Source organism: Saccopteryx leptura, chromosome 6 (genome assembly GCF_036850995.1).
Source record: "Saccopteryx leptura isolate mSacLep1 chromosome 6, mSacLep1_pri_phased_curated, whole genome shotgun sequence".
Classification (NCBI taxonomy): domain Eukaryota; kingdom Metazoa; phylum Chordata; class Mammalia; order Chiroptera; family Emballonuridae; genus Saccopteryx; species Saccopteryx leptura.
In genome coordinates, this window is record NC_089508.1 from 55506911 (window position 1) to 55532191 (window position 25281).

Here is a 25281-nt window from a genome sequence, read left to right on the forward strand (position 1 = left end):
GTTTGATCCTTGAAATAGTAAAACACAAATAGTGAATCAATAATTTATGTGAGTGGAGAGAGATTGAGACTGTTCTAAAAAATATAGGATGTATATTTAATATATAATGAAGAGGCTGATTTTTTTTAAAAACTAATAAAACAGTAACAGTCCACATTCATTGTTTTTTATATAACAAGCGTCACAAAGTATTTTACATGGATCATTTAACTTAAACCTATCAACAGCCCTACCAGGTGTGCGTGCTGTTGTCCCTATTTTACAGAGGAGGAAACACATGTGATAGGTAAAATTTTGTGTTTATGGTCTGGAATCCAATAAGTCAGCTGAGGTAGACTCTCACTTGCATGTATGGCAGTTAAGAATTGGCGAAATATTCAGAATTATTTTATACATGCAAATAAAATACCTTTTTTGTTTTGTTCTGAGCGGGGCTATACCGCTCTGTGCAGGCCCACAGGAATCAAAGTCGGAGAGAAGGAATATCTTTGCAGCAAGATCCAGGGGCATTGTATGACTTTAATTTAGATGAGGAATTGGAAATTGATCTTGATGATGAATCGATGGAAGCTATATTTGGACAAGACCTGACCAGTGAAAATGATATTCTGGGAATGTGGATCCCAGAGGTACTGGATTGGCCTACCTGGGTGTGTGTGACTGCAGCGGGGGCTGCTCTGACTTCTTTTCCTGCCCTCTTGTTTATACAGCTTACTAATAACAGCCTTGCTTAGAGTTTTAACACCAAAAAGTCTTACATCTCATCGTAAAGTTTGGGGCTCTAATGGTTAATGTTACTTTCATACCTATAAACTAATAAGAAAAAGTCTCTCTTTTTGCTATTTCTGTGCAATTTTATTGCTTCTCTTCCCAGACTAGATGAATAGAGCCATACTGTGGCAATATTTGATTCCCTGTCATAGATTACAGACAGGCATCTAGTCCCAGTTGACTCTGCTGTGTGTGTAACATGGCTGCTGTTTTCATCTTGCTATCTGAATGCATGCTCTTCTCCTTCAGGTTCTGTTTAATCACTGTTAATGCCTTATTCTAGGAACCAGTGCCACCTAGAACTTGTAAATACCTCCATCCAGGGCCAGGGTACATGGTGGGTTTGTATGTTTACATTATTTAGCATTACACTTCTGTAGCACTGAAATTGGAAAGTTCATAGGTGTAAGTCCTATGGGAAAGAGTATCTACCATATTAGGTTTATAAGATAAATGAATCCTAATAACTTCTTAGAAATGCAGAAAAATCATTTGAGATGGGGCACGTTGTCATTTTTACTTTTTCATAGGGTAGTCAGTCAGTTTTATAAATTATTACAGAGAAGAATGGCAAAAAAAACACTTTTCAGATTGTTTGATGTGCATTCTGATTAGAAATTTGTTATGTAGCGTTAATGAACATATTGCAAACATTCCGGCCTCTGTAAACAAAGTAGTTAATTTAATATCAATAATGAGCTCTTCTTAATTTTATGTTAAATTGACTAATAATTTGATATATAATCATTTGTGCAGCATGTTTGTGAGTCTGAAGACAGGGAAGAAGTGGTGGTGTGTGAGCTGTGTGAATGCAGTGTTGTCAGCTTCAATCAGCACATGAAGAGAAATCACCCAGGCTGCGGGCGCAGCGCAAACCGTCAGGGCTACCGCAGCAATGGCTCCTATGTTGATGGCTGGTTCGGAGGTGAATGCGGGAGTGGAAATCCATACTATCTGCTGTGTGGCAGCTGCAGAGAAAAGTACTTAGCCCTGAAGACCAAGTCCAAGACAAGTTCTGAAAGGTACCTTGAAATTGGAAGGATGTTCAGACCCTCTGAATGAGGAGTAGGTAGCTTCTCTCATTAAAAACATAGGAGTTGCAGCTTTTTTCATGTTAGGAGTTACTTTTTTAACCTTTCCTAAAGCCTGTTATTACTGAATTGGGGGCAGGAGAGATTGAAGAATTCATGTTCCTGTCAGAGATAGGAACCTGTAGCCCAGCAACAGTAGTATCTCAGCAGGTTCTTCACTGGAGTTCATGTTCACCTTTGACCTGTTGGCAAGTTGTGGGGTGGGAGGATCCTTGCCTTAACCTTTAAGAAATGTATGGTCAGTTTTTTTCCATTGGTGATTTTCATCATATTTTTGACATCTTTATCTTCATGAAAATGTAGACTTTAGATTAAATGAGCTTCCATGAAAATAATATCTTTTTATATCCTTGAAGAGCAATTTAATCTATAGTGAGTAGGGTATTTGACCTTATTGTCACCTATTAAAATCTTTAAGGTATTCTGGAATAGGTTTTTTTTTTCTTCCTTTTTCCAGTGAGGGAAAGAGAGACAGACAGGAGGGGAGAGCGATGAGACATATCAACTTATAGCTGTAGCACTTCAGTTGTTCATTGATTTGACCGGGGGCTCCAGCTGAGCCAGTGACACCTTGCTTAAGCCAGTGACTTTGGGATCATGTTAATGAGCCCACAATCAAGTCAGTGACCTTGGGGTTTGAACCTGGGCCAATGCTGTGTCCACTGCACCACCACCTGGTCAGGTTGTAATAGGTTTTGATTTAAAAAGGTGTAGGTGACCCAGAAACCTCCCCAATAATTTGGTAAAATAGTCATTCATTTTGTAAGTATGTTTATACCACCTACATATCAATCGTTTTTATTGGTTTCTATTACATTAGCCCATAACATAAAACACACTTTTTTTATTTTGTGTTGCTTTATTAATGATCTTTAAAAATGTTCTAATGACTTAATTTGCATTTTGGGGGTACTAACTGTTTTATATAAAAATACAATGTTCTTCATGTTTGGTGCAGGTACAAGGGACAAGCTCCAGATCTAATTGGCAAGCAGGACAGTGTATATGAAGGTAGTTGTTTTGAGAGCTTCTTTATTTTACGTGTATTTTTATGTATACCTTCTGCTTAACATCTGGTTACTAAAATTTACCTTTGTGTGTTTGTATTTATATACATGTTAAACTTTCATAAAAAGCTCAAAGTAGGTTGATAGCAATATCCTTAGTTTTAAAAGTTAAAGGAAAAGGACCTGGGTTCAAATACTAGGTACACCACAGGATGTGAATTTCTGTGTAGCATTTGGTTTTGAAGTAGGGAAAGTATATGTACATTTTCAATTTCTGTCCTAATTGAGGAAAGGAAAAAAAATTGAACTGAGCATTAATTTATCTGGAGCATTCGTTTACTTGAAAGAACTCATTCCCTAATGATTATGGACAAGGTTAAGAAATCTTTTGGCCCTATAACAATATTTTTTATTAGTTGAAACCTCCATTTCCAGCTATAACATTTGCTCTTGGTTAGATGGATTTGACTGCTCTGACTCCCGTTTTTCTTCTAGTGTCCCTGTGCCTCAGTTGTGCAATTTGGTTGGGTCACCAGGAGATGGTGCCATAGTTCATAATGTGGGCCCTGGGCTTTTAGTCCATCTGCATCTTCGACATATCTCACAATAATTATTGCCAGCAATTGTATCATGTTTATATTCACACACCATACATCTCTTTATTTAAATTCCAGAAGATTGGGACATGTTGGATGTTGATGAAGATGAAAAGCTAACAGGTGAAGAAGAATTTGAATTACTTGCTGGACCACTTGGTTTAAATGACCGACGTATTGTACCAGAACCAGTTCAGTTCCCCGACAGCGATCCACTGGGAGCATCAGTAGCAATGGTAACAGCCACCAACAGTATGGAAGAAACTCTGATGCAAATAGGTAAATAGAAGTGCTGATTGGCATGGGTTTCTTAGAGTCTGTATTGATTTGTTTCTTAAATAAATATTAAGAGGAACGATTCAACATTGTCCCACCACATCAGGTATCTTAAATCAATTTTTTAAAAAACATTTTGAAGGTATAATGAAATACGAAGATTTAATTTCTTTTTTGTTTTTATGAAATAATGAATTGGGTTTTTTTTGTTGTTTTTTTTAAATATGGGGCAAATTTTATTTATTTATTTATTTTTTACAGAGACAGAGAGTGAGTCAGAGAGAGGGATAGACAGGGACAGAGAGACAGGAACGGAGAGAGATGAGAAGCATCAATCATTAGTTTTTCATTGCGCGTTGCAACACCTTAGTTGTTCATTGATTGCTTTCTCATATGTGCCTTGACCGTGGGCCTTCAGCAGACCGAGTAACCCCTTGCTGGAGCCAGCTCAAACCAGATGAGCCCGCGCTCAAGCCGGCAACCTTGGGGTCTCGAACCTGGGTCCTCTACATCCCAGTCCGACACTCCATCCACTGTGCCACTGCTTGGTCAGGCTGAAATAATGAATTGTTAAAAAAAATTGTGAAATATGATTAAGATTTTTTTAGCTTTGTGATAAGAGAATCCTGGAACTGACTAAAATCTATTTTGCAGTCTTTTTCTACTTGGGTGAGAGGGTGTGGTAACTTTTTGCTGTAAGGAATATAAAATAAAGAATTGGGGCAATATTGATGACTCTTTATGTGTAAAAAGCATACCTTTTCTATATTTAAAACTATCTTTTTTATATTTGTTAATACCAGTAGATGTGATACATGAGCAAAATAAGTAAAACCAAAAAGTTTTAAGCATATTTTTTCTTTAATAGATTATTGACTTAGAAATAATCTATTTCTCCCAAGGAATTTTCTGTATAACAAAATTCCAGGTAAGCAAATCACATTGATTTGCTGTATTTCCTTGCAGCCTAGAATGTAGGTAGAACAAGAAAATTTTTCAGTAGTTCAGATATTTTTTCTTTTTGTGTTGAGAACTAAACAAAATCTTTTTTTTTTTCAGGTTGCCATGGTTCTGTAGAAAAGAGTTCCTCTGGGAGAATAACGTTAGGTGAGCAGGCAGCTGCCCTAGCGAGCCCTCACGACCGCGTGGTGGCTTTGAGGAGAGTGACTGCCGCTGCGCAGGTCCTTCTGGCCAGAACCATGGTCATGAGAGCTCTGTCTCTTCTCTCCGTGAGGTAAGTATTATTTTTGCTAAGTTAGCTTCTAGTGTATGTTAGACAGAAGTCTGGTAGTATTTGGGAGGATGAGGTATAATTTTTAGAAACTTGAATATCTACTGTTAAATGACAGAAGTTGGACATAGTCATCATTGCTATTCATTCATTCAGTGTTCAGTTAATACCTGGTTCTTCTTACGTAGAAAATAATGCCATTATAGTAACTGAGTAAATTGCAAATATTTTATTATCTGAAATGGGAAATTAAAGATGTTGATCCATTTGGTGCAGGGTAAAAATAAAAAGGCAAATGAGTTTTTCTGCAGAATTCACCAACTGTGTAACTAATTCAACCTGCAGATTCCATCATGGAGACTCTTGTCATGTTTATACTGTGGAGTATATTAAAAAAGGGAAGAGAACCAAGAGTTCCTAAAAGACATCTATTTAAGAAACGGTTAAGCTAGGGTATTTAACCATCAGTGAAGACCAAAGGACCCTGAAAGAAACTAAAAAGAAAATTTAGATAAGACTGTGTAGTATTGGCTTAAAAATAGACAATTTGGAGAGTAGAGGAGAAGAGTTCAGAAATTGACCCATGCATGTAGATAAACACTTGATTTACGGGTTGATTTATGACAGTGTTTACACTGGAGAGCAATGAGGAAAAGATGGTCTCTTTAATAATTTGGACTAGATTGGATTTTTTATTCACATAGGGAAAAAAATGAGTTTTGGCCCCAACCTTACAATATAAAACAAATATTTCCAAGTGGCTCTTAGATCTAAACCTAAAAAGTAAATAATGTTTATATAAGGTAGCATAGGAAAAATTTATTTTTCATCTTAGGAGAGGCAGAGATTTCTTTTTATTTATTTATTCATTTTAGAGAGGAGAGGGAGAGACAGAGAGAGAGAGAGAGAGAGAGAGAGAGAGAGAGAGAGGAGAGACAGAGAGAGAGAAAGGGGGGGAACTGGAAGCATCAACTCCCATATGTGCCTTGACCAGGCAAGCCCAGGGTTTTGAACCGGCAACCTCAGCATTTCCAGGTCGACGCTTTATCCACTGTGCCACCACAGGTCAGGCGAGGCAGTGATTTCTTAAGCAAGTCACAAAAGGCATTCACCATAATAAAAAGATTGGCATATTGGACTGCATAAAAAAAGAACTTTTGTTCAGCAAAAATCACTAAGTCAGAAAGGAAAAAAAAAAAAAGAAAAAGTCACTGAATGAGAGAAGATATTTACAATGCATATAAAACCAACAGAATATGTGAAGAATTCCTGTAAATCAATAAGAAAAAGATTTACACTAAAAATAAAAGGTCAAAATACAAAAGACGATGTCCAGATGTCCAATAAATGTGTAAAATGAGGAGTTCAACCTCATCAGTTTTCAGAGAAATGAAAATGAAAATCCCATGAGATACTACTACACACCAGAATGGCTATAATTTAAAAGACTAGAAAGAAAAGGTGAGCATGAGGGTATGGAATACTTAGAACTCTCATACACTGTTGCTGAGAAAATAAATTGGTCCAACTACTTTGGAAAACTGGTTGATAGTATCAACTAAAGGTGAATACTAATGTAATCCATGACCTAGAAATTCACTTCCCAGTATACATGCAACAGAAATTCTTACATATGTACACCCAAAGACATAAATAAGCATGAACAGTCACAGCAGCACTATTTATAAGAGCACCATGCTGGAAACCACCTGGTTATCATCTGTATGGATAAATTAATTGTGGTAGATTTCTTTTTTTTTTTTTATAATTTTATTTTTTTAATGGGGCGACATCAATAAATCAGGATACATATATTCAAAGATAACATGTCCAGGTTATCTTGTCGTTCAATTATGTTGCATACCCATCACCCAAAGTCAGATTGTCCTCTGTCACCTTCTATCTAGTTTTCTTTGTGCCCCTCCCCCTCCCCTTTCCCTCTCCCTCTCCCCCCTCCCTCCGTAACCACCACACTCTTATCAATGTCTCTTAGTCTCACTTTTATGTCCCACCTACGTATGGAATAATGCAGTTCCTGTTTTTTTCTGATTTACTTATTTCACTTCGTGTAATGTTATCAAGATCCCACCATTTTGCTGTAAATGATCCGATGTCGTCATTTCTTATGGCTGAGGAGTATTCCATAGTGTATATGTGCCACATCTTCTTTATCCAGTCATCTATTGATGGGCTTTTTGATTGTTTCCATGTCCTAGCCACTGTGAACAATGCTGCAATGAACATGGGGCTGCATGTGTCTTTACGTATCAATGTTTCTGAGTTTTTGGGGTATATACCCAGTAGAGGGATTGCTGGGTCATAAGGTAGTTCTATTTTCAGTTTTTTGAGGAACCACCATACTTTCTTCCATAATGGTTGTACTACTTTACATTCCCACCAACAGTGTATGAAGGTTCCTTTTTCTCCACAGCCTCTCCAACATTTGCTATTACCTGTCTTGTTAATAATAGCTAATCTAACAGGTGTGAGGTGGTATCTCATTGCCGTTTTGATTTGCATTTCTCTAATAACTAAAGAAGATGAGCATCTTTTCATATATCTGTTGGCCATTTGTATTTCTTCCTGGGAGAAGTGTCTGTTCATGTCCTCTTCCCATTTTTTTATTGGATTGTTTGTTTGTTGTTGAGTTTTATGAGTTCTTTGTATATTTTGGTTATTAGGCCCTTATCTGAGCTGTTGTTTGAAAATATCATTTCCCATTTAGTTGGCTGTCTGTTTATTTTGTTATCAGTTTCTCTTGCTGAGCAAAACCTTCTTAGTCTGATGTAGTCCCATTCATTAATTTTTGCCTTCACTTCTCTTGCCTTTGGAGTCAAATTCATAAAATGCTCTTTAAAACCCAGGTCCATGAGTTGAGTACCTTTGTCTTCTTCTATGTACTTAATTGCTTCAGGTCTTATGTTTAAATCTTTGATCCATTTTGAGTTAATTTTAGTACAGGGGGACAAACTGTAGTCCAGTTTCATTCTTTTGCATGTGGCTTTCCAGTTTTCCCAGCACCATTTATTGAAGAGGCTTTCTTTTCTCCATTGTGTGTTGTTGGCCCCTTTATCAAAAATTATTTGACTATATATATGTGGTTTTATTTCTGGGTTTTCTATTCTGTTCCATTGGTCTGAGTGTCTATTTTTCTGCCAATACCATGCTGTTTTGATTGTCATGGCCCTATAATATAGTTTGAAGTCAGGTATTGTAATGCCCCCAGCTTCATTCTTTTTCTTTAGGATTGCTTTGGCTATTCGGGGTTTTTTATAGTTCCATATAAATCTGATGATTTTTTTGCTCCATTTCTTTAAAAAATGTCATTGGAATTTTGATGGGAATTGCATTAAATTTGTATATTGCTTTGGGTAATATGGCTATCTTGATTATATTTATTCTTCCTAACCAAGAACAAGGAATATTCTTCCATCTCATTATATCTTTTTTGATTTCCCTTAACAATGGTTTATAGTTTTCATTATATAAGTCCTTTACATTCTTTGTTATGTTTATTCCTAGGTATTTTATTTTTTTGTTGTTGCAGTCGTGAAGGGGATTATTCTTTTGAGTTCGGTCTCAAATGTTTCATTGTTGGCATATAGAAAGGCTATTGACTTCTGTATGTTAATTTGTATCCTGCGACCTTACTGTATTTGGCTTATTGTTTCTAGTAGTCTTTTTGTGGATTCTTTGGGGTTTTCGATGTATAGGATCATATCATCTGCAAAAAGTGATACCTTTACTTCTTCTTTTCTGATATGGATGCCTTTTATTTCTTTGTCTTGTCTGATTGCTCTGGCTAGAACCTCTAGTACCACATTAAATAAGAGTGGAGAGAGTGGACAACCCTGTCTTGTTCCTGATTTAAGGGGGAAAGCCTTCAGTTTAGTACCATTTAATATGATATTAGCTGATGGTTTATCATATATGGCCTTTATCATGTTGAGATATTTTCCTTCTATACCCATTTTGTTGAGAGTCTTAAACATAAAATTGTGTTGTATTTTATCGAAAGCCTTTTCTGCGTTTATTGATAAGATCATGTGGTTTTTGTTCTTTGTTTTGTTGATATGGTGTATTACGTTAACCATTTTACGTATGTTGAACCATCCTTGAGATTCTGGGATGAATCCCACTTGATCATGATGTATTATTTTTTTAATATGTTGTTGTATTCGATTTGCTAGTATTTTGTTTAGTATTTTAGCATCTGTATTCATTAGAGATATTGGTCTGTAGTTTTCTTTTTTTGTGTCATCCTTGCCTGGTTTTGGTATGAGGGTTATGTTGGCCTCATAAAATGTGTTTGGAAGTATTGCTTCTTCTTCAATATTTTGGAAGACTTTCAGTAGAATAGGAACCAAGTCTTCTTTGAATGTTTGATAAAATTCGCTGGTATGGCCGTCTGGGCCTGGACTTTTATTTTGGGGGAGGTTTTTAATGGTTTTTTTCTATTTCTTCTCTACTAATAGGTCTGTTTAGGCTTTCTGCTTCTTCTTGATTCAGTCTAGGAAGGTTGTATTGTTCTAGGAATTTATCCATTTCTTCTAGGTTGTTGAATTTAGTGGCATAAAGTTTTTCATAGTATTCTACAATAATTCTTTGTATATCTACGGTGTCCGTGGTGATTTCTCCTCTTTCATTTTGGATTTTGTTTATATGAGTCCTTTCTCTTTTTTCCTTGGTGAGTCTTGCCACCAAGGGTTTGTCAATTTTGTTGATCTTTTCAAAGAACCAGCTCCTTGTTCTATTAATTTTTTCTATAGTTTTTCTGTTTTCTATTTCATTTCTTTCTGCTCTGATTTTTATTATTTCCTTTCTTCGGCTGGTTTTGGGTTGTCTTTGTTCTTTTTCTTGTAGTTCCTTAAGGTGTGAAGTTAAGTGGTTCCCTTGGGCTCTCTCTTGTTTGTTCATATATGCCTGAAGTGATATGAACTTCCCTCTTATCACTGCTTTTGCTGCATCCCATAGATTCTGATATGTCATATTGTCATTTTCATTTGTCTGTATATATCTTTTGATCTCTGCACTTATTTCTTCTTTGACCCATTCATTTTTTAAAAGTATGTTGTTTAGTTTCCATGTTTTTGTGGGATTTTTTTCCTCTTTTTTGCAGTTGAATTCTAGTTTCAAGGCTTTATGATCAGAAAATATGCTTGGTACAACTTTGATTTTTCTGAATTTGCTGATGTTGTTTTTGTGGCCCAACATATGGTCAATTCTTGAGAATGATCCATGTACACTGGAGAAAAATGTATACTCAGTCACTTTGGAATGAAATGTCCTGTAGATGTCTATCATATCCAGGTGCTCTAGTGTTTTGTTTAACGCCACTATATCTTTGTTGATTCTCTGTTTGGATGACCGATCTAGAGCCGTCAGCGGTGTATTGAGGTCTCCAAGTATGATTGTATTTTTGTCAGTTTTTGTTTTAAGGTCAATAAGTAGCTGTCTTATATATTTTGGTGCTCCTGGTTTGGTGCATATATATTAAGAATTGTTATGTCTTCTTGATTCAGTGTCCCCTTAGCCATTATGAAATGGCCATTTTTGTCTCTGAGTACTTTTGCTGTCTTGTAGTCAGCATTATCAGATATGAGTATTGCTACGCCTGCTTTTTTTTTGGATGTTATTTGCTTGCAGTATTGTTTTCCAGCCTTTCACTTTGAATTTGTTTTTATCCTTGTTACTTCGATGAGTTTCTTGTAGGCAGCATATAGTTGGATTTTCTTTTTTAATCCATTCTGCTACTCTGTGCCTTTTTATTGGTGAGTTTAATCCGTTTACATTTAGTGTAATTATTGACACTTGTGAGTTCCCTATTGCCATTTTATAGATTGCTTTCTGTTAGTTTTGTGTCTTGTTTGATCCTTCTCTTTTGTTTTTCTATCTTTTGTTTTTATTTGGTTGTATTCCATACATCTTTCCTCTGTTGCTATCTTTTTTAAATCATGTGCTTCTGTGGTGGTTTTTTCAATGGTGGTTACCTTTAAGTAATGAAAAGGGTTCCTACCCTGTTCATTGTAGTGCACTATTTTGTAAGTACTTTTGCACTCTATTGTCCTTTGCTACTGTTAATCTTCATCCTCTCCCCCCCTTTCTTTTTGTTGTTGTCACAGTTTAAATTTGGTTTTATTGTGTTCTTCTTGGAGCTTTTACTTGTGGCTTTGTTTTTTTTTTGTTCTTTGTATCTGATTGGAGAACCCCCTTTAGTAATTCCTGGAGTGGGGGTTTTCTGATGATAAATTCCCTCATCTTTTCTGTATCTGTGAATGTTTTTATTTCTCCTTCATATTTGAAGGATAGCTTTGATGGGTATAGTATTCCTGGCTGAAAGTTCCTCTCTTTCAGGACTTTAAATATTGGGGTCCACTCTCTTCTAGCTTGTAGAGTTTCTGCTGAGAAATCTGATGATAATCTAATGGGCCTTCCTTTATATGTTGTATTTTTCTTTTCCCTGGCTGCCTTGAGAATTTTTTCTTTGCTGTTGGTTTGTGTCAATTTCATTATGATATGCCTTGGAGTAGGTTTGTTGGGGTTAAGAAAACTCGGAGTTCTGTTTGCTTCTTGAACTTGAGGCTTTAGTTCTTTCCACAGGCTTGGGAAGTTCTCATCTATTATTTGTTTGAGTATGTTCTCCATTCCATTTTCTCTCTCTTCTCCCTCTGATATACCTATTATTCTTATGTTATTCTTTTTGATGGAGTCAGATAATTCTTGTAGGGCTATCTCATTTTTTTAAATTTGAGTCTCTTTCTTCTTCTCTCTCTTGTGCCTCAAGTTGCTTGTCTTCTATTTCACTAATCCTCTCTTCTATCTGACCTGTTCTACTAGCTAAGCTTGTTACTTCGTTTTTCAGTTCGTGAATTGAGTTTTTCATCTCTTTTTGATTTGTTTTTATAGTTTCAATTTCCTTGGACATATATTCTTTGTGTTCATTGAGTTGTTTTCTGAGCTCCCTAAATTGCCTTTCTGTGTTTTCTTGTATATCTCAGAGGATTTTTAGGATTTCTATCTTGAATTCTCTCTGTCATTTAGCTCCAAGGTTTCCAATATATTAAATGTTTTCTCCATAGATTTTTCCTCATCTAGCTGTGTTATGTCTCTTTCTTTTGTATCCATGATATTCGATTTTCTCTTCCTTAATGGCATCTGAGGGTGGTTTTGTTGATAGTATTAATGAGATTTAATAAATAATAAAAAGTTAAAAAAATAAAAAATCGAAAAGAGTTGTTTGTTTTTTAAAAAAATTAATAATGAGCCTGATCTGTGGTGGCGCAGTGGATAAAGCGTCAACCTGGAAATGCTGAGGTTGCCGGTTCGAAACCCTGGGCTTGCCTGGTCAAGGCACATATGGGAGATGATGCTTCCAGCTCCTCCCCCCTATCTCTCTCTCTCTCTGTCTCTCTCTCCCTCTCTCTCTCCTCTCTAAAATGAATAAATAAAATAAAAATTAAAAATATAAATAAATAAAAATTAAAAAAAAAGAATTGTTAAAAAAATTAATAATGAAATAAAGAAAAATAAAATAAAATAAAAATTTTTTAAAAAGGAAATTATTCCCCCCCTCCTTTTTTCCTCTCATCTCCTCTCCCCTCTTTCTTGAGAAAATCTTGTGGTGAACTGTGAATTATAACAAACAATGCCTGTAATGGAGGGCCTGAATTGGGGAAAAGTAATAAAGGGGCAACAAAAAAGAGAAAAAAAAGAAAAGAAAAAAGAAGGGGGTATGGACCCACAAAAAGCAAATAAGGAAAAAATTTGGGTCAAGAATAAAATGATTTGCTTTTAGGTGTTGGTTGATTAAGAGTTATGATGAGAGGAATAAGAGGAAAACAGAAAAATGGGGGGACAAATTAAAAAATTACTATTGTATTTAGTGGAACAAGAACTAGATAAAATGGAGAGCCAGGGATGGGAGCACTGCTAGTGAGTTAAAAAGGTGAAGTAAAAACCCCCAAAATGCCACAAACATAAGTTTGAGTCCCAGATAAGATAATTTGTTCGTTATCGAGGTTTGAATGAGAGGAGACGTAAAGGAGAAAGGAAGAAACTAATATAGAGGGAGAAAAGAAAGAGAGAGAGGAAAAAAAGAGGGAACCACTAAAAGAAGAAAAAAGAAAAAAGAGGAGAGAGAGAGAGAGAGTTAAGGGTTTTGGAGTGCAACCCTCATAGAAAGGAAGCGGAAAGAAAAGATAATGGGAGATGTAACACTTATGGGTAGTGTAGCTCAAGGAGAGGAGAGAGTAAGACCAGCAGAGAGTTAAACGACCAAATTGGAGGAGGAAAAAAAAAAATCAAGAATGAAGAGAAGAGAATCAAACAAACAAATATAATAAAATGGGATAGGTTATAAAGTCTGCGGATTATTCTTGATTTTGAGAGGTTATCTTCTTGCTTTTTCTTTTCTCTCCCTCTTCCTGGTCGGTGACTCTGTATCCCGGGTTCTGCCCCTTTGGCACGCTCAGGTAGAGGTTTGCAGTTGATAAGTCTCTATGGCGATGTCATGTATTGTGCTTCAGTCTCGTTAGCAGTCGAGGCTCATTAGCATTTATAGGCTCCAACAGTGAGAGAGTCCGTGTTCCTGGAGCCTCTCTCCTAGTCTTTCCTTCCTCAATTATAGCCTGATAATCCAGCTATGGGGTTGCAGCTGCCGCTGCCTGGATAGTAAGAGGCTCAAAGAGCTGGCAACTCCCCACTCTGTTCCCACTTAGCACAGGGCTCTGGGTAAGGCTCAGTCAGTCAGAGCTGCTAGCATAATCAGGCGGGCTTTCCGCCCACTCAAAGACCTCTGGCTCTGCTACTCTGTCCTGTAACACGGGCGGGCGCCCACTCCCGGGGTGCTTGGAGGAAACTCTCACTCACTATCTGTGCGCAGACCAGGATATCAGGCTAGCAGTCTCACACTCTGAGAGAAACCCCCGCCCGCACGGAAACGTTCCAGTGTTGGAATTGGCTCTTGCTCCCTCCCCGTGCGCGGCTTTTTCAGGGCGCTGGGGCGGCCCGGAGATTCCACTTTCAGCCCACCCAAGGGCCTCTGACTCTGCCTCTCTGTGGGGTAACACGAGCGCCCACTGCTGAGGCACTCGGAGGAATCTCTTGCCCACTATTTGCGCGCGCCGACCAGGAGATCGGGGAAAATGGCTGCCCCACTTGTCTTTCTTTGTGTGGGTTTGGCACGAGTGTTAGTTTGTATTGAGTGGGTTGCCACAGGCACAGTTTTTCCTTGGCTTGGATCTCCGTGCCACAGCCTGGTTTGGCCGTTTGTGCCGTGGCCTGGATCTATTCACCCCCTTTGCCTGCCTCAGTTTCTATATTCTCAGTTCCCAGTGAAAGCAGCCCTATTTAGGTTAGTGAGGAAGGTGGAGCATTTCTTACTCCCTATTTCCTTCGGGGTTTGATTATATATTTAGCCAATTTTCGCTCGACCATACCTTCGGTTGTATTGCGAAACATCTGGAGGCTCCAAGGATAGGTTTTTCTGTTTCTGGTTGAAGATCTTGTTGAGTTTTGGGGGAGATTTATCAGTATCGCTTCCTACCGCGCCATTACTCTCTAATTGTGGTAGATTTCATTTATATATATGTCAATGAAAATGAACACCCAATACTATAATGCAACATGAATGAAACTTAAAAGCAATATTGATCAAAAGAAAAATACATACTTTATTATTTTAGTTATACAATGTCCAGAAACAGGCAAAACTGAATCATTGCTTTAGAAATTAGGTCAGTGGTTACTTTTGAGAGCCTAGTGACTGAGAAGGGCCCAAGTAGGCTTCTGAGGTTCTGGCAAAGTTCTTTTTCTTGATCTGGAATGCAGTTGCATGAATTTGTTTAGTTTGTGAAAATTAATGATTTGTGAACATTTCTGTATGTTATATTTCAGTAATTCAGTTATATTTCAAGCATATGTCAATATTTATTTTTTTAAAAGTTTCAGTAACTTTCCAGCTTACATAGTATTTTTGGACATGTCTTAGGACATGCATGACTAATGATAGTGCAGCTTGCCTTTAATTTTGGTCTTTGGTACTATGGCTGCTATATGGGGTTCCAAATGATCCCTTAAGAAAACTGTTTCCTTATTCATCTAAAGCAGGGGTCTCAAACTCGCGGCCCACGGGCCGCATGTGGCCCGGATTGTGCTTGTTGTACTGATTTTTTTTTTGTTTTCAACTGCAGTGAGAAAAGTGTTGCGTAACAGTTGCCTTTTGTAGACCTAGTGCGGCCCGCCGAACGGCTGTGATCTTGCTCTGCGGCCCACATGCTGAGTTGAGTTTGAGACCCCTGATAAAGTGTTTTTCTTTCCTGGCAGTGGTTCCAGTTGTAGCCTGGCTGCTGGTCTTGAATCTCTTGGGCTCACAGATATCCGAACACTCGTTCGATTAATGTGCTTGGCTGCAGCAGGGAGAGCTGGCCTATCCACCAGCCCTTCTGCCATGGCAAGCACCACAGACCGCTCACGAGGTGGGCACAGCAAGGCCAACAAGCCCATCTCTTGCCTCGCCTATCTGAGCACAGCAGTGGGATGTCTGGCATCAAACACGCCTAGTGCTGCAAAACTGCTGGTGCAGTTATGTACACAGGTAAGCTAATTTTCAGTACTTTTCTTGGGGCATTGCTTATTTTCAACCGATTCTTAAAAGAAACTTTTAAAGTGCACCCTTCTTTGTTCCAAAATTATATGTAAAAATTAAACCTGTTTGTTTCAATTGCCTCTTCAGAACTTGATTTCTGCTGCAACAGGTGTAAACCTAACTACGGTTGATGATCCAATTCAGAGAAAGTTTCTACCTAGCTTTCTCCGAGGAATTGCCGAAGAGAATAAGCTTGTGACTTCCCCAAACTTTGTTGTAACTCAGGCCCTTGTGGCATTATTAGCAGACAAAGGGGCCAAACTGAGACCTAACTATGATAAGTCAGAAGTTGAAAAGAAAGGTAAGTTTCATACAATTTAATTTCTAATCAATTTGTACAGTCTTCTAATCAGTTTGATTCATGTTTTTAATTTTTTTTTTGCATTGTTCTGTTATGAATTGCATAATATGTGTACTTAAGTTTAGGTCATAAAAGAAGTACATGGATACTTTTTCATTGTGCATGACAATAAATATTAGAAAAAAGTACATTAGTCTTGGTTTGATTAGATTATGGTTTGAGTCACCATAGATAATAATCCTGATAGGCTTTCTTAATAAAATTTAGATAAAGGTAGTGTTATTTTTCTGTCTTAAGATGATAACACTTTTTTTCCTTCTTTTCCAAGTGAAAGGAAGGGAGATAGACTCCCACATGTGCCCCAATCGGGATCCACTCAGCAACTTTGTTCTGGGGCTGCCCATTTGGAGCCATGCTCACAACCAAGCTATTTTTAATACCTGAGGTAGAGGCTCCATGTAGCCATCCTCAGTGGCCAGGGCCAGTGTGCTCGAAATAATTGAGCCATGTCTGCAGGAGGGGAAGGGGGGGGGAAGGGTGGAGAAGCAGATGGTCACTTCTGTGTGCTCTGACTGGGAATCGAACCAGGGACATCCACACAACTGGGCCGGTGTTCTACCACTGAGCCAACTGGGCAGGGCCAAGATGATAACACTTCGAAGGGACTACTTAATCACTACTGTCCCTTTATCAACACCATGTGGCCAAGAGAGATGGCCTTTGGATCTGTCAGCCTGACTGGCTGGTAAGATCACTTTTGAGCAACAAAGGCCAAATTCTTATTCTTTAGGGCATGCTGCCTCTACCCTGGCCCTAAACTTAGTTTTACTGCATTCTCACTCTGTGTGTTCTTAAAGAAAACACTATTGATTGATGACTATAAATCATATTTGCAATAAATTAGAATTTTTTATAGAATTTGCTGAGATAAATGCTTTATGTCATATGCATATGTTAGTGAAATGATTACTTGCAAAAGTGCTAATTCTTAAGAGAGATAGGTTAACCCATTTTTGTTCACCAGCACCAGCTCTCACATGGGCATCATTTCATTCTTTTGTTTAGCAGGTTTAAGTGTCCAATTGTATATCCATCCCTCCTATCATCCTTCTGCTGTAGGCCCTCTGGAGCTGGCTAATGCCCTGGCAGCTTGCTGCCTGTCCTCCAGGCTGTCCTCACAGCATAGGCAATGGGCTGCTCAGCAGCTCGTGCGTACTCTTGCTGCGCATGACCGTGACAACCAAACTACTCCACAAACACTTGCTGATATGGGAGGAGATCTCAGAAAATGTTCCTTTATCAAATTGGAGGCTCATCAAAACAGGGTATGTATTTTGAGCCCCAAGTGTGCTGATCACCTTATATAAGTTAAAATAGTTTCTACCTTTCTCAAAAAGCCCAAAGTTTATAGAGCTCTCTTCTCTTTTTCTCCTCTTTATTTTTTTCTCTTCTTACTTTCTCTCTTCCTCTTTCCCTCCCTCCCTCTTTCCGTCCTTCCCTCCCTGCCTTCTTCCCTCAACTCTGTATATGTTGGGTTGACATAATAGTATACAGGCAGGAAAATCAGATGGTGGATAAGAGGAAAACCAAAGGAATAGCTTCCCCCAAAAATGAAGGCTTATGCATGCAAAAGGAAGAGAAATTGGTCTCTCTGTTTTAATACAACCTATTGGGCCCTCGAGCAGTGACAGGGCAGTTTACAAAATAAAGACTTACCTCTGTTTACTAATTTTAAAATCACTTCTTAATCTGTGTTATTTTATAAAACAAATAGATATGTTGAAGTATTTGTACTTTATAGAATTAAGTAAACATGTTTAATAAAAATACCAACAGGTCTCAGATGACTCAAATGAGTTTGGGCATAGTACTTTAAAGCTGTACTTCAAATGGCTGTATATTTACAAGCTAATTAGAAAAGAGTGAGTTCATGCATATTGCATTATAACATGGATACTTTTACAATTTTCTGGTTGATTTTTCTTTAATTTGATAGAAATTTTTCAAAGGACAGAATCACTTGAATCAAAACTTGTTCAAATACTGCTGTATATTTTTAACTTTTCTAGGTAATGACTTGTGTTTGGTGTAATAAAAAAGGACTCTTGGCTACAAGTGGCAGTGATGGCACCATCCGGGTGTGGAATGTTACCAAGAAGCAATATTCACTGCAACAGACCTGCGTGTTTAACAGATTGTAAGTGCTAACGTCTCTCTGTGTAACATTTAAAATAAAGGAATTTTAAACATACTTCATTTTTGGTTGGTTTAATGTAATTGTCACTAAAATTTTATGCAATTTTTTTATAATAGTCTTGCTGTATCCCAATTTTGTGTTTTTAAATATTTAGAATAGTTATTCAGCAAATAAAATTATTAGCTATCAATATCGGGTTTTACTCAGAATTAAATCAAAGTCTATCTAGCAAATAAATGTTCAGTTCTGTAAAACAGTAGTCTAATTTTCGATCATTCTTTAAGGATTATTTAGGAATTACAGTAATGATATTTCTTTTATAGTGGAATGTAGCTAGGTGTAAGTATTTCTTTTCGAGAAATTACCTAGATATCAAGAATTACCTAGAAACAAGAATATGTCGTGAACAATAACCATTGTACAACCCATACAGAATCAGAATCTCTTAATTAACAATTATATACTACATTAAATGATGCATGACATAAGCATCACCCTTTTATAATTCTGTTCTTCACATTTTGACAAACACTAGCAAATATGTGATTGTCAAATACCGCTAGCCAAGCTTTTGAAATAGTCAGAATCTGCTATTACATGAGGTCTACATGAAGCTCTTACATTAAGGTTTGGGGTTTAGTTTACTTTTGGGTGATGGGAATTAGAATTACATGCATATCTATTATATTCTAGGGAAGGGGAGGCTGAGAATAGCCTTGGGTCACCCAGTGATCTAAGCTTCTCACCTGTTTCCTGGAGTATAAGTGGCAAATATCTAGCTGGAGCTTTGGAAAAGATGGTGACTATCTGGCAGGTTAACGGTAAGTCATATAGATACTAGTAAACTACTGAAGGTACTTTTGAGTACCTTTGAGTACCTTTTGAGTCCAAACAATGGCTTCCCTTCACCTTGAAACTCACAGTGTATTCATCATCTGTGAAAATCTGTGCCTAATTATGGTTTAAATTAAAGAGGAAATACTCAATTCCTGATTTCCTTTCTTGGAGTGTCAACTAACCCAGTATCTATAAACTAAAACTTCTTGCCCTAGCCAGTTAGCTCAATTGATTCAAGCGTTGTCTAGAAACACCAAGGTTGTGAGTTCAATCCCTGGTCAGGGCACAGACAAGAATCAACCAATGAATGCATAAATAAGTAGAACAAATCAATGTCTCTCTCTCTCTTTTTCCCTCTCCCCACTCCCCTGCCTTCCCCCTCCCCCTCTCTCCCTCTCCCTTTCTCTCCTTCTTCCTCTCCCTTCCTCTCTAAAAAGAAATCAGTAAAAATATATTTAAAAAAATAAAACTGCAAAAATTCTTTTCATGTGCCACTAAGAATTCATTTGGAGTAGAATTTGAAGGGAAATAGTGGTCACTGAATTTTCAGTTTTGTATTTTTTAGATCATTTGAAATATTTCTATTAATTATGTCTATTTCACAGGTACAAACTCATCAATTTTTAATAATACCACTCGAAAGTAAAAATTATTAATGCAATCTTGGGCTTATCAATATTTTGTTTGTTTTTGCATATTTACAGAATGGCTATGCTATTTCCCATATTTAAAGGAATAGCTGGCCTTAATTGTAGGTACATTTCTTACGTTAATTTGGTTTTCAGCAATTGTTAGGAAAGGATTTAATTGATTAACATTTGTACACTGAGTATTTTCCTTTACTCTTTTTTTTCTACAAAGCTACCATTTTTGTTTCACTTATAGTTCTAGAAAAGATTACTAATTTCTTAATTTATGTATTACATGTAAATGAAGGATCCTGTCTTACAGTCATATTCATAAATAGGCTGTTTTAAAATTGGGGACTGCTAGCCCTGGCTGGTTGGCTCAGCAGTAGAGCATCAGCCCCACGTGTGGAAGTCCTGGGTTCATTCCTGGCCAGGGTACACAGAAGTGCCCATCTGCTTCTCCACACTTCCCCACCTTCTTTCTCTCTATCTCTCTCTTCCCTTCCCGCAGCCAAGGCTCCATTGGAGCAAAAGTTGGCCCAGGCGCTGAGGATGGGTCCATGGCTTCCGCCTCAGATGCTAGAAAGGCTCCGGTTGCAACAGAGCAATGACCCAGATGGGCAGAGCATCACCCTCTAGTGGGCATGTTGGGTGGATCCTGGTCAGGTGCATGTAGGAGTCTGTCTCTCTGCCTCCCTGCTTCTCACTTCAGAAAAATAAAAATATAAATAAATAAATAAATAAAATTGGGGACTGCTTTTAGTTATATTAGAATTAAGTAGTATTTCTTGTTGTTCTTGTCATTGTTTTTTAAGAATTAAGTAACAACCAGCTACCATTTTCTTTATGTTTAGGAGGAAAAGGATTAGTAGATATTCAGCCTCATTGGGTATCTTCCCTGGCTTGGCCAGAGGAAGGTCCAGCTACAGCCTGGTCAGGAGAGTCTCCAGAATTGTTGTTGGTGGGGCGGATGGACGGATCTCTTGGACTGATTGAAGTTGTCGATGTGTCCACCATGCACCGTAAAGAATTGGAACATTGCTATCGAAAGGATGGTAAATGACTAGATTTGGATTAGTTGAAAAAGTGATCCCCCAATCAAAAATCTTTGGGGTTTTTTTTGACTCCTGCTTTTAAAAATGCTGAGTGAATATTACTTTTGGCTTTGTTTTCTAAATTGTCCAGTTGGTGTTTTGTTTTAATTACTCATTTGAAAGATGCTTCTCTCCCAACCTATACCACATGCCTCTACCAAAAGAGATCTAATAGTGTTATATTAATCATCTTTTGTGTAAGTATCTGAACACTTTACAGCAGGCTCTGGGTCATCCTTGAAAGTTAGGAGTGCACAAGAGAAAAAAGAGAGTGTTAGGCAGAGATAAAATTGTTATTTAACAAATGAGTGAAATTGAGGAAATGGGAACAGGAGGAGGGGAGTTCCCAGTCTGTTAAGTGATAGTAGGAAGTCTTCCTTTAATTGATTTTCTCACATCATTCCGTTTAGATTTAAACATCTTACTAGTTTTTGTTAGTTGTTTGGGGGAGTGGGATATTACAGAGTTCACAGCCCTAGCTTAAATTGTACTCTGTTAACAGAATAGAACAATTTGGGATTTTTAAAATAGGTAATAGGGTTCAAATTTTTTTTAATTTAAAAAGCTAGACAGTAAAAAGTTCTCCCATCTGCTCAGTTCCCATGTCTCCATTTAACTCCCACAAATACACTGCTCACAAAAATTAGAGGATATTTCAAAATGAATATGAAGCGATAAAATATCCCATAATTTTTGTGAGCTGTATAGTTTTTACTTTCTTTTATAGCCGTCCATTGTTATATATACTTTAAAAAAAGCAAATACGAGTATATATTGTTAGAGTAGAATCTGTTTGATAGAATATAGAAACTCAGTAGGGAATATTAGGCAAAAGAAGAGACAAGTAATTTTTTTTTTTCCTATGACTTGGGTTATTTCACTTCTCAATTTCATGGTAGATTCTGCAAAAGTAAAGAACCTGGTGTGCCTAACCAGTCGGTGGCACAGTGGATAGAGCATTGGCCTGGAATGCTGAGGGCCCAGGTCCAAAACCCTAAGGTCTCCGGCTTGAGCACGGGCTCATTTGGCTTGAGTGGGGGATTATAGACATAACCCCATGGTTGCTGGCTTGAGCCCAAAGTTACTGGCTTGAGTAAGGGGTCACTAGCTGGGCTGGAGCCCCCTGGTCAAGGCACATATGAGAAATCAATCAGTGAACAACTAGGGTGCTGCAACGAAGAATTAATGCTTCTCATCTCTCTCCCTTCTTGTCATTCTTGCTGCTAAAAAAAAAAAAGTGCTGCAATCACTCAAAGTCAGCAAGGGAATTCAATTTTTTATCTTTTTCAGTACCACCTGAATATATTGAAAGATTTAAAAATGAGGTAGTCCATATACACCTGAAACTAATACAAAATAATATTGAATGTAAACTGTACTTAAAAAATTTAAGTGTGGGCCCTGGCTGGATGGCTCAGTGGTAGAGCGTCAGCCTGGCGTGCAGGATTCCCGGCCAGGGCACACAGGAGAAGCGCCCATCTGGGAGCAAAGTTGGCCCCGGCGCTGAGGATGGCTCCATGGCCTCTGCCTCAGGCACTAAAATGCCTCTGGTTGCAACAGAGCAACGCCCCAGATGGGCAGAGCATCGCCCCCTGGTGGGCATGCCGGTTGGATCTTGGTCGGGCGCATGCGGGAGTCTGTCTGACTGCCTCCCCGTTTCCAACTTCAGAAAAATACAAAAAAATAAATAAATTAATGAGTGGTGTGTGTGTGTGTGTGTGTGTGTGTGTGTGTGTGTGTGTGTGTGTTTAATGAGATAGTCCTTATCACTTATAAATAACACTTTTAAAGTGGGTTACATGGAATCCCTGCCATAAGCCTACATTTTGTCTGAGTTCATTACAGAAGTGTCTGGAAACTTAGTTGCAGTGATTGCAGTAGCATAAATTTGTTGCAAAGTCTTTGCCTTTTAAGTTAGACAATGACAACTCTCTTATTTTTTTTTTTATTTTGTTCTTACCATGTTAGTGTCTATAACATGCATAGCGTGGTTCAGTGAAGACAGACCATTTGCAGTGGGATATTTTGATGGAAAATTATTATTGGGAACAAAGGAACCACTTGAGAAAGGAGGCATTGTTCTAATTGATGCACATGAGGTAAAGCATCTTTACCAGATGGTTACTTTTTTTGTTTCTTACTGTTGTTTTCTTGATACTAGTTTCTTTAAAATTTTGTACATCAGCCACTTATGATTAATATTCTGTTGTCACACAAACCTGTAGGCCATGTATATACATGAAAATGTCTGTGTAAGAAAGGCATCAAGCTAAGGAGTAAAACCAAAGCAATGATGTAGGAACATCCTCTGTCAAAGTACCTTCCGTTAATGAGAGAAATTCCATCTGTGAAGAAAGATTCCTTTACCTTAGTGCAGTGGTTCTCAAACTTTTTGAAGTCAGGGTGCATTTAGAATTCTACAAATAATTGTAGGCGCACTATATACAAATTTCTGAGAAATATGTTGTAATAATTAAGTCAAATATTAAAGGAAAAAATATAAAGTCCAAGTGTGCTTTTATGGTAATTAAACAAAATAAATACGACAAAATTAAATTTATTCTGACATTAAAAAACATTTTTATGTTACATTTTTTGAGTTATGCTTTTTAGAATTTGTAAAAAAGAGGGATTAAAAAAAACGACAAAATGTTATCTTTATATATATATATAGATACATTCTTAGTAAGATTTAGTAAATTCAGCAGGTCCTGGCGCAAGTGTTAAGTTTTTTCATTCTTGTGTTTATGAGAAACATGAGCCTAATGTGTCCTAGCAATTTCTTCAATGTTTGGGCATATATTTGAAAGGCAAACTCTTCATTTCTTCATTAATACATTGAAGAATTTCTCTCTTTTTAATCTTAATTGTGTTGAGAGTAGAAAATCCCAATTCACATAAATAGAATGTTGAAAATTGTAGTAAAATATTCAAAGCTTTTTTAGATATTGCCACATATTCTTCTTTTATAGAAATCCAAAAGGCTTCAAGAGACAATTCCTTATGTTTAATCATCAATTCAAAAGCCCCACTATACATATCCTCTTAACTTGACACCAAACAAAGGATAGAAGAAAATAGCCTCCAATCTTTCTGGGGAACATGGGGGGTAGGATAATCAATCTAGCACCACAGCTTAATAGCCTTTTGCAACCTAATCAGTCAAATGAGGTGGGGGGTTGGACAGACTGTCAGCTTACAGCCAATTCCCCCCACCTCTGTCTTCCCAAAATCTATAAACTCCAAAAACCCTGTTGGGTTTTTTGTCCTCAACAGGCACATATTTCTCTGGAATATCATAGGGCGCACCTGGAAATCTTCTAGGGCGCCCAGTGTGCCCTGGCACACACTTTGAGAACCACTGCCTTAAACAAAGGTTGCCGGTTCAGATGTTTAAAGGGCCAGCTAGGCAAATCATATGTTTGCATGAAGCCAAGAATTGGAAGTTGTGAAGGAGGATAAAAAAAAAAAGTCAGAACACAGTGATAACAACCATATTAAACAAAACATGCCCCAGTTTCTCTTAAGTATTTGCTATTTTGGCATGAGGGTTGCATTTTTAAAAGTTTCTTCTTTTTCTAATTTTAATGTCAATAAAGATAACTCTTAAAAATGCTAATGAGGGGTAACATATTTCTTCTGAATTAGAATTTCATTTTTTATTTAACATTTATTGTGCTTTGACCACAGCAAATAATATGATGCAGGCTATATTAAAGGGTTAGTTGCTCGAGTGATTGGGAATGATATAACTGTATCTGATTTGCTTTTAATGCTGATTTCCAAATAATTAATAGAATATGTCTTAAATATTGAGTGTAAAGTATTTGTGAAAGAAGCAGTAATATGCTTCTTTTTTCTTCCCTTTCCATTTTAAGGAGACTCTTGTTAGTATGATGTGGGATCCCACAGGTCATATTCTTATGACATGTGCCCAAGAAGAAAATGTGAAGCTCTGGGGGACTATTTCAGGATGCTGGTGCTGTCTACATTCACTCTGCCATCCATCTATTGTAAATGGCATTGCTTGGTGCAGCCTCCCAGGGAAAGGATCCAACTTGCATTTACTGATGGCAACGTATGTTATAAATTTGTGTGTGTGTGTGTGTCTTAATTTTTATATTAGTATAAACTGTTACTTACATTAAATGTGATTTCTCAGTAGTCTTAGTTTATTGCCAGTTATTAGTCTTAAAATATGTAATTCCATAAGATCACCTTAGAGAAATAAGAATTTGAAATTTGGTTTGTGACCTCCTTATCCTAGGTATGATGTTGTTAGAATAGTGGACCTAGTTGTATTTCTTATAAAGGATATAGCGTTCCTACTACAAATAAATTTTAAAATAATATTGTAGTAGTTCTGTCAGATCTTAGTTGATTGTTATTTGAAATATTTTTACCTCTGCATATCAACATATTTTGCTTTTATGTGATCATTTTTTTAAAGTGGCTGTCAGAGTGGCTTAGTGTGTGTTTGGCGTATTCCACAAGATACCACACAAACCAGTATGGCTACTTCAGAAGGATGGTGGGACCAGGAATCAAATTACCAGGTGAAGGTTCTGGTTTTTTGTTGTTTTTTTTTAAATTTTTTATTTTTATT

At 37.3% G+C, this 25281-nt stretch overlaps 1 protein-coding gene across 9 annotated transcripts in view; it reads left to right on the plus strand.

Annotated features, from left to right (window-relative positions):
- Positions 1-25281, plus strand: part of HERC1 (HECT and RLD domain containing E3 ubiquitin protein ligase family member 1) — a 235796-nt gene that overhangs the window by 171323 nt on the left and 39192 nt on the right. For 5 of the 9 annotated variants that reach the window (XM_066341955.1, XM_066341961.1, XM_066341957.1 and 2 more), the window contains exons 44-57: positions 430-650; positions 1528-1793; positions 2821-2873; positions 3544-3744; positions 4801-4975; positions 15296-15566; positions 15705-15918; positions 16984-17243; positions 17988-18115; positions 18809-18936; positions 20436-20636; positions 22644-22774; positions 24554-24753; positions 25126-25231. In XM_066341955.1, the coding sequence (XP_066198052.1) occupies positions 430-650; positions 1528-1793; positions 2821-2873; positions 3544-3744; positions 4801-4975; positions 15296-15566; positions 15705-15918; positions 16984-17243; positions 17988-18115; positions 18809-18936; positions 20436-20636; positions 22644-22774; positions 24554-24753; positions 25126-25231 (2555 nt within the window). The remainder of the gene's footprint in view (positions 1-429; positions 651-1527; positions 1794-2820; positions 2874-3543; positions 3745-4800; positions 4976-15295; positions 15567-15704; positions 15919-16983; positions 17244-17987; positions 18116-18808; positions 18937-20435; positions 20637-22643; positions 22775-24553; positions 24754-25125; positions 25232-25281) is intronic. The other 4 variants (XM_066341963.1, XM_066341964.1, XM_066341959.1 and 1 more) reach the window with 3 other exon arrangements.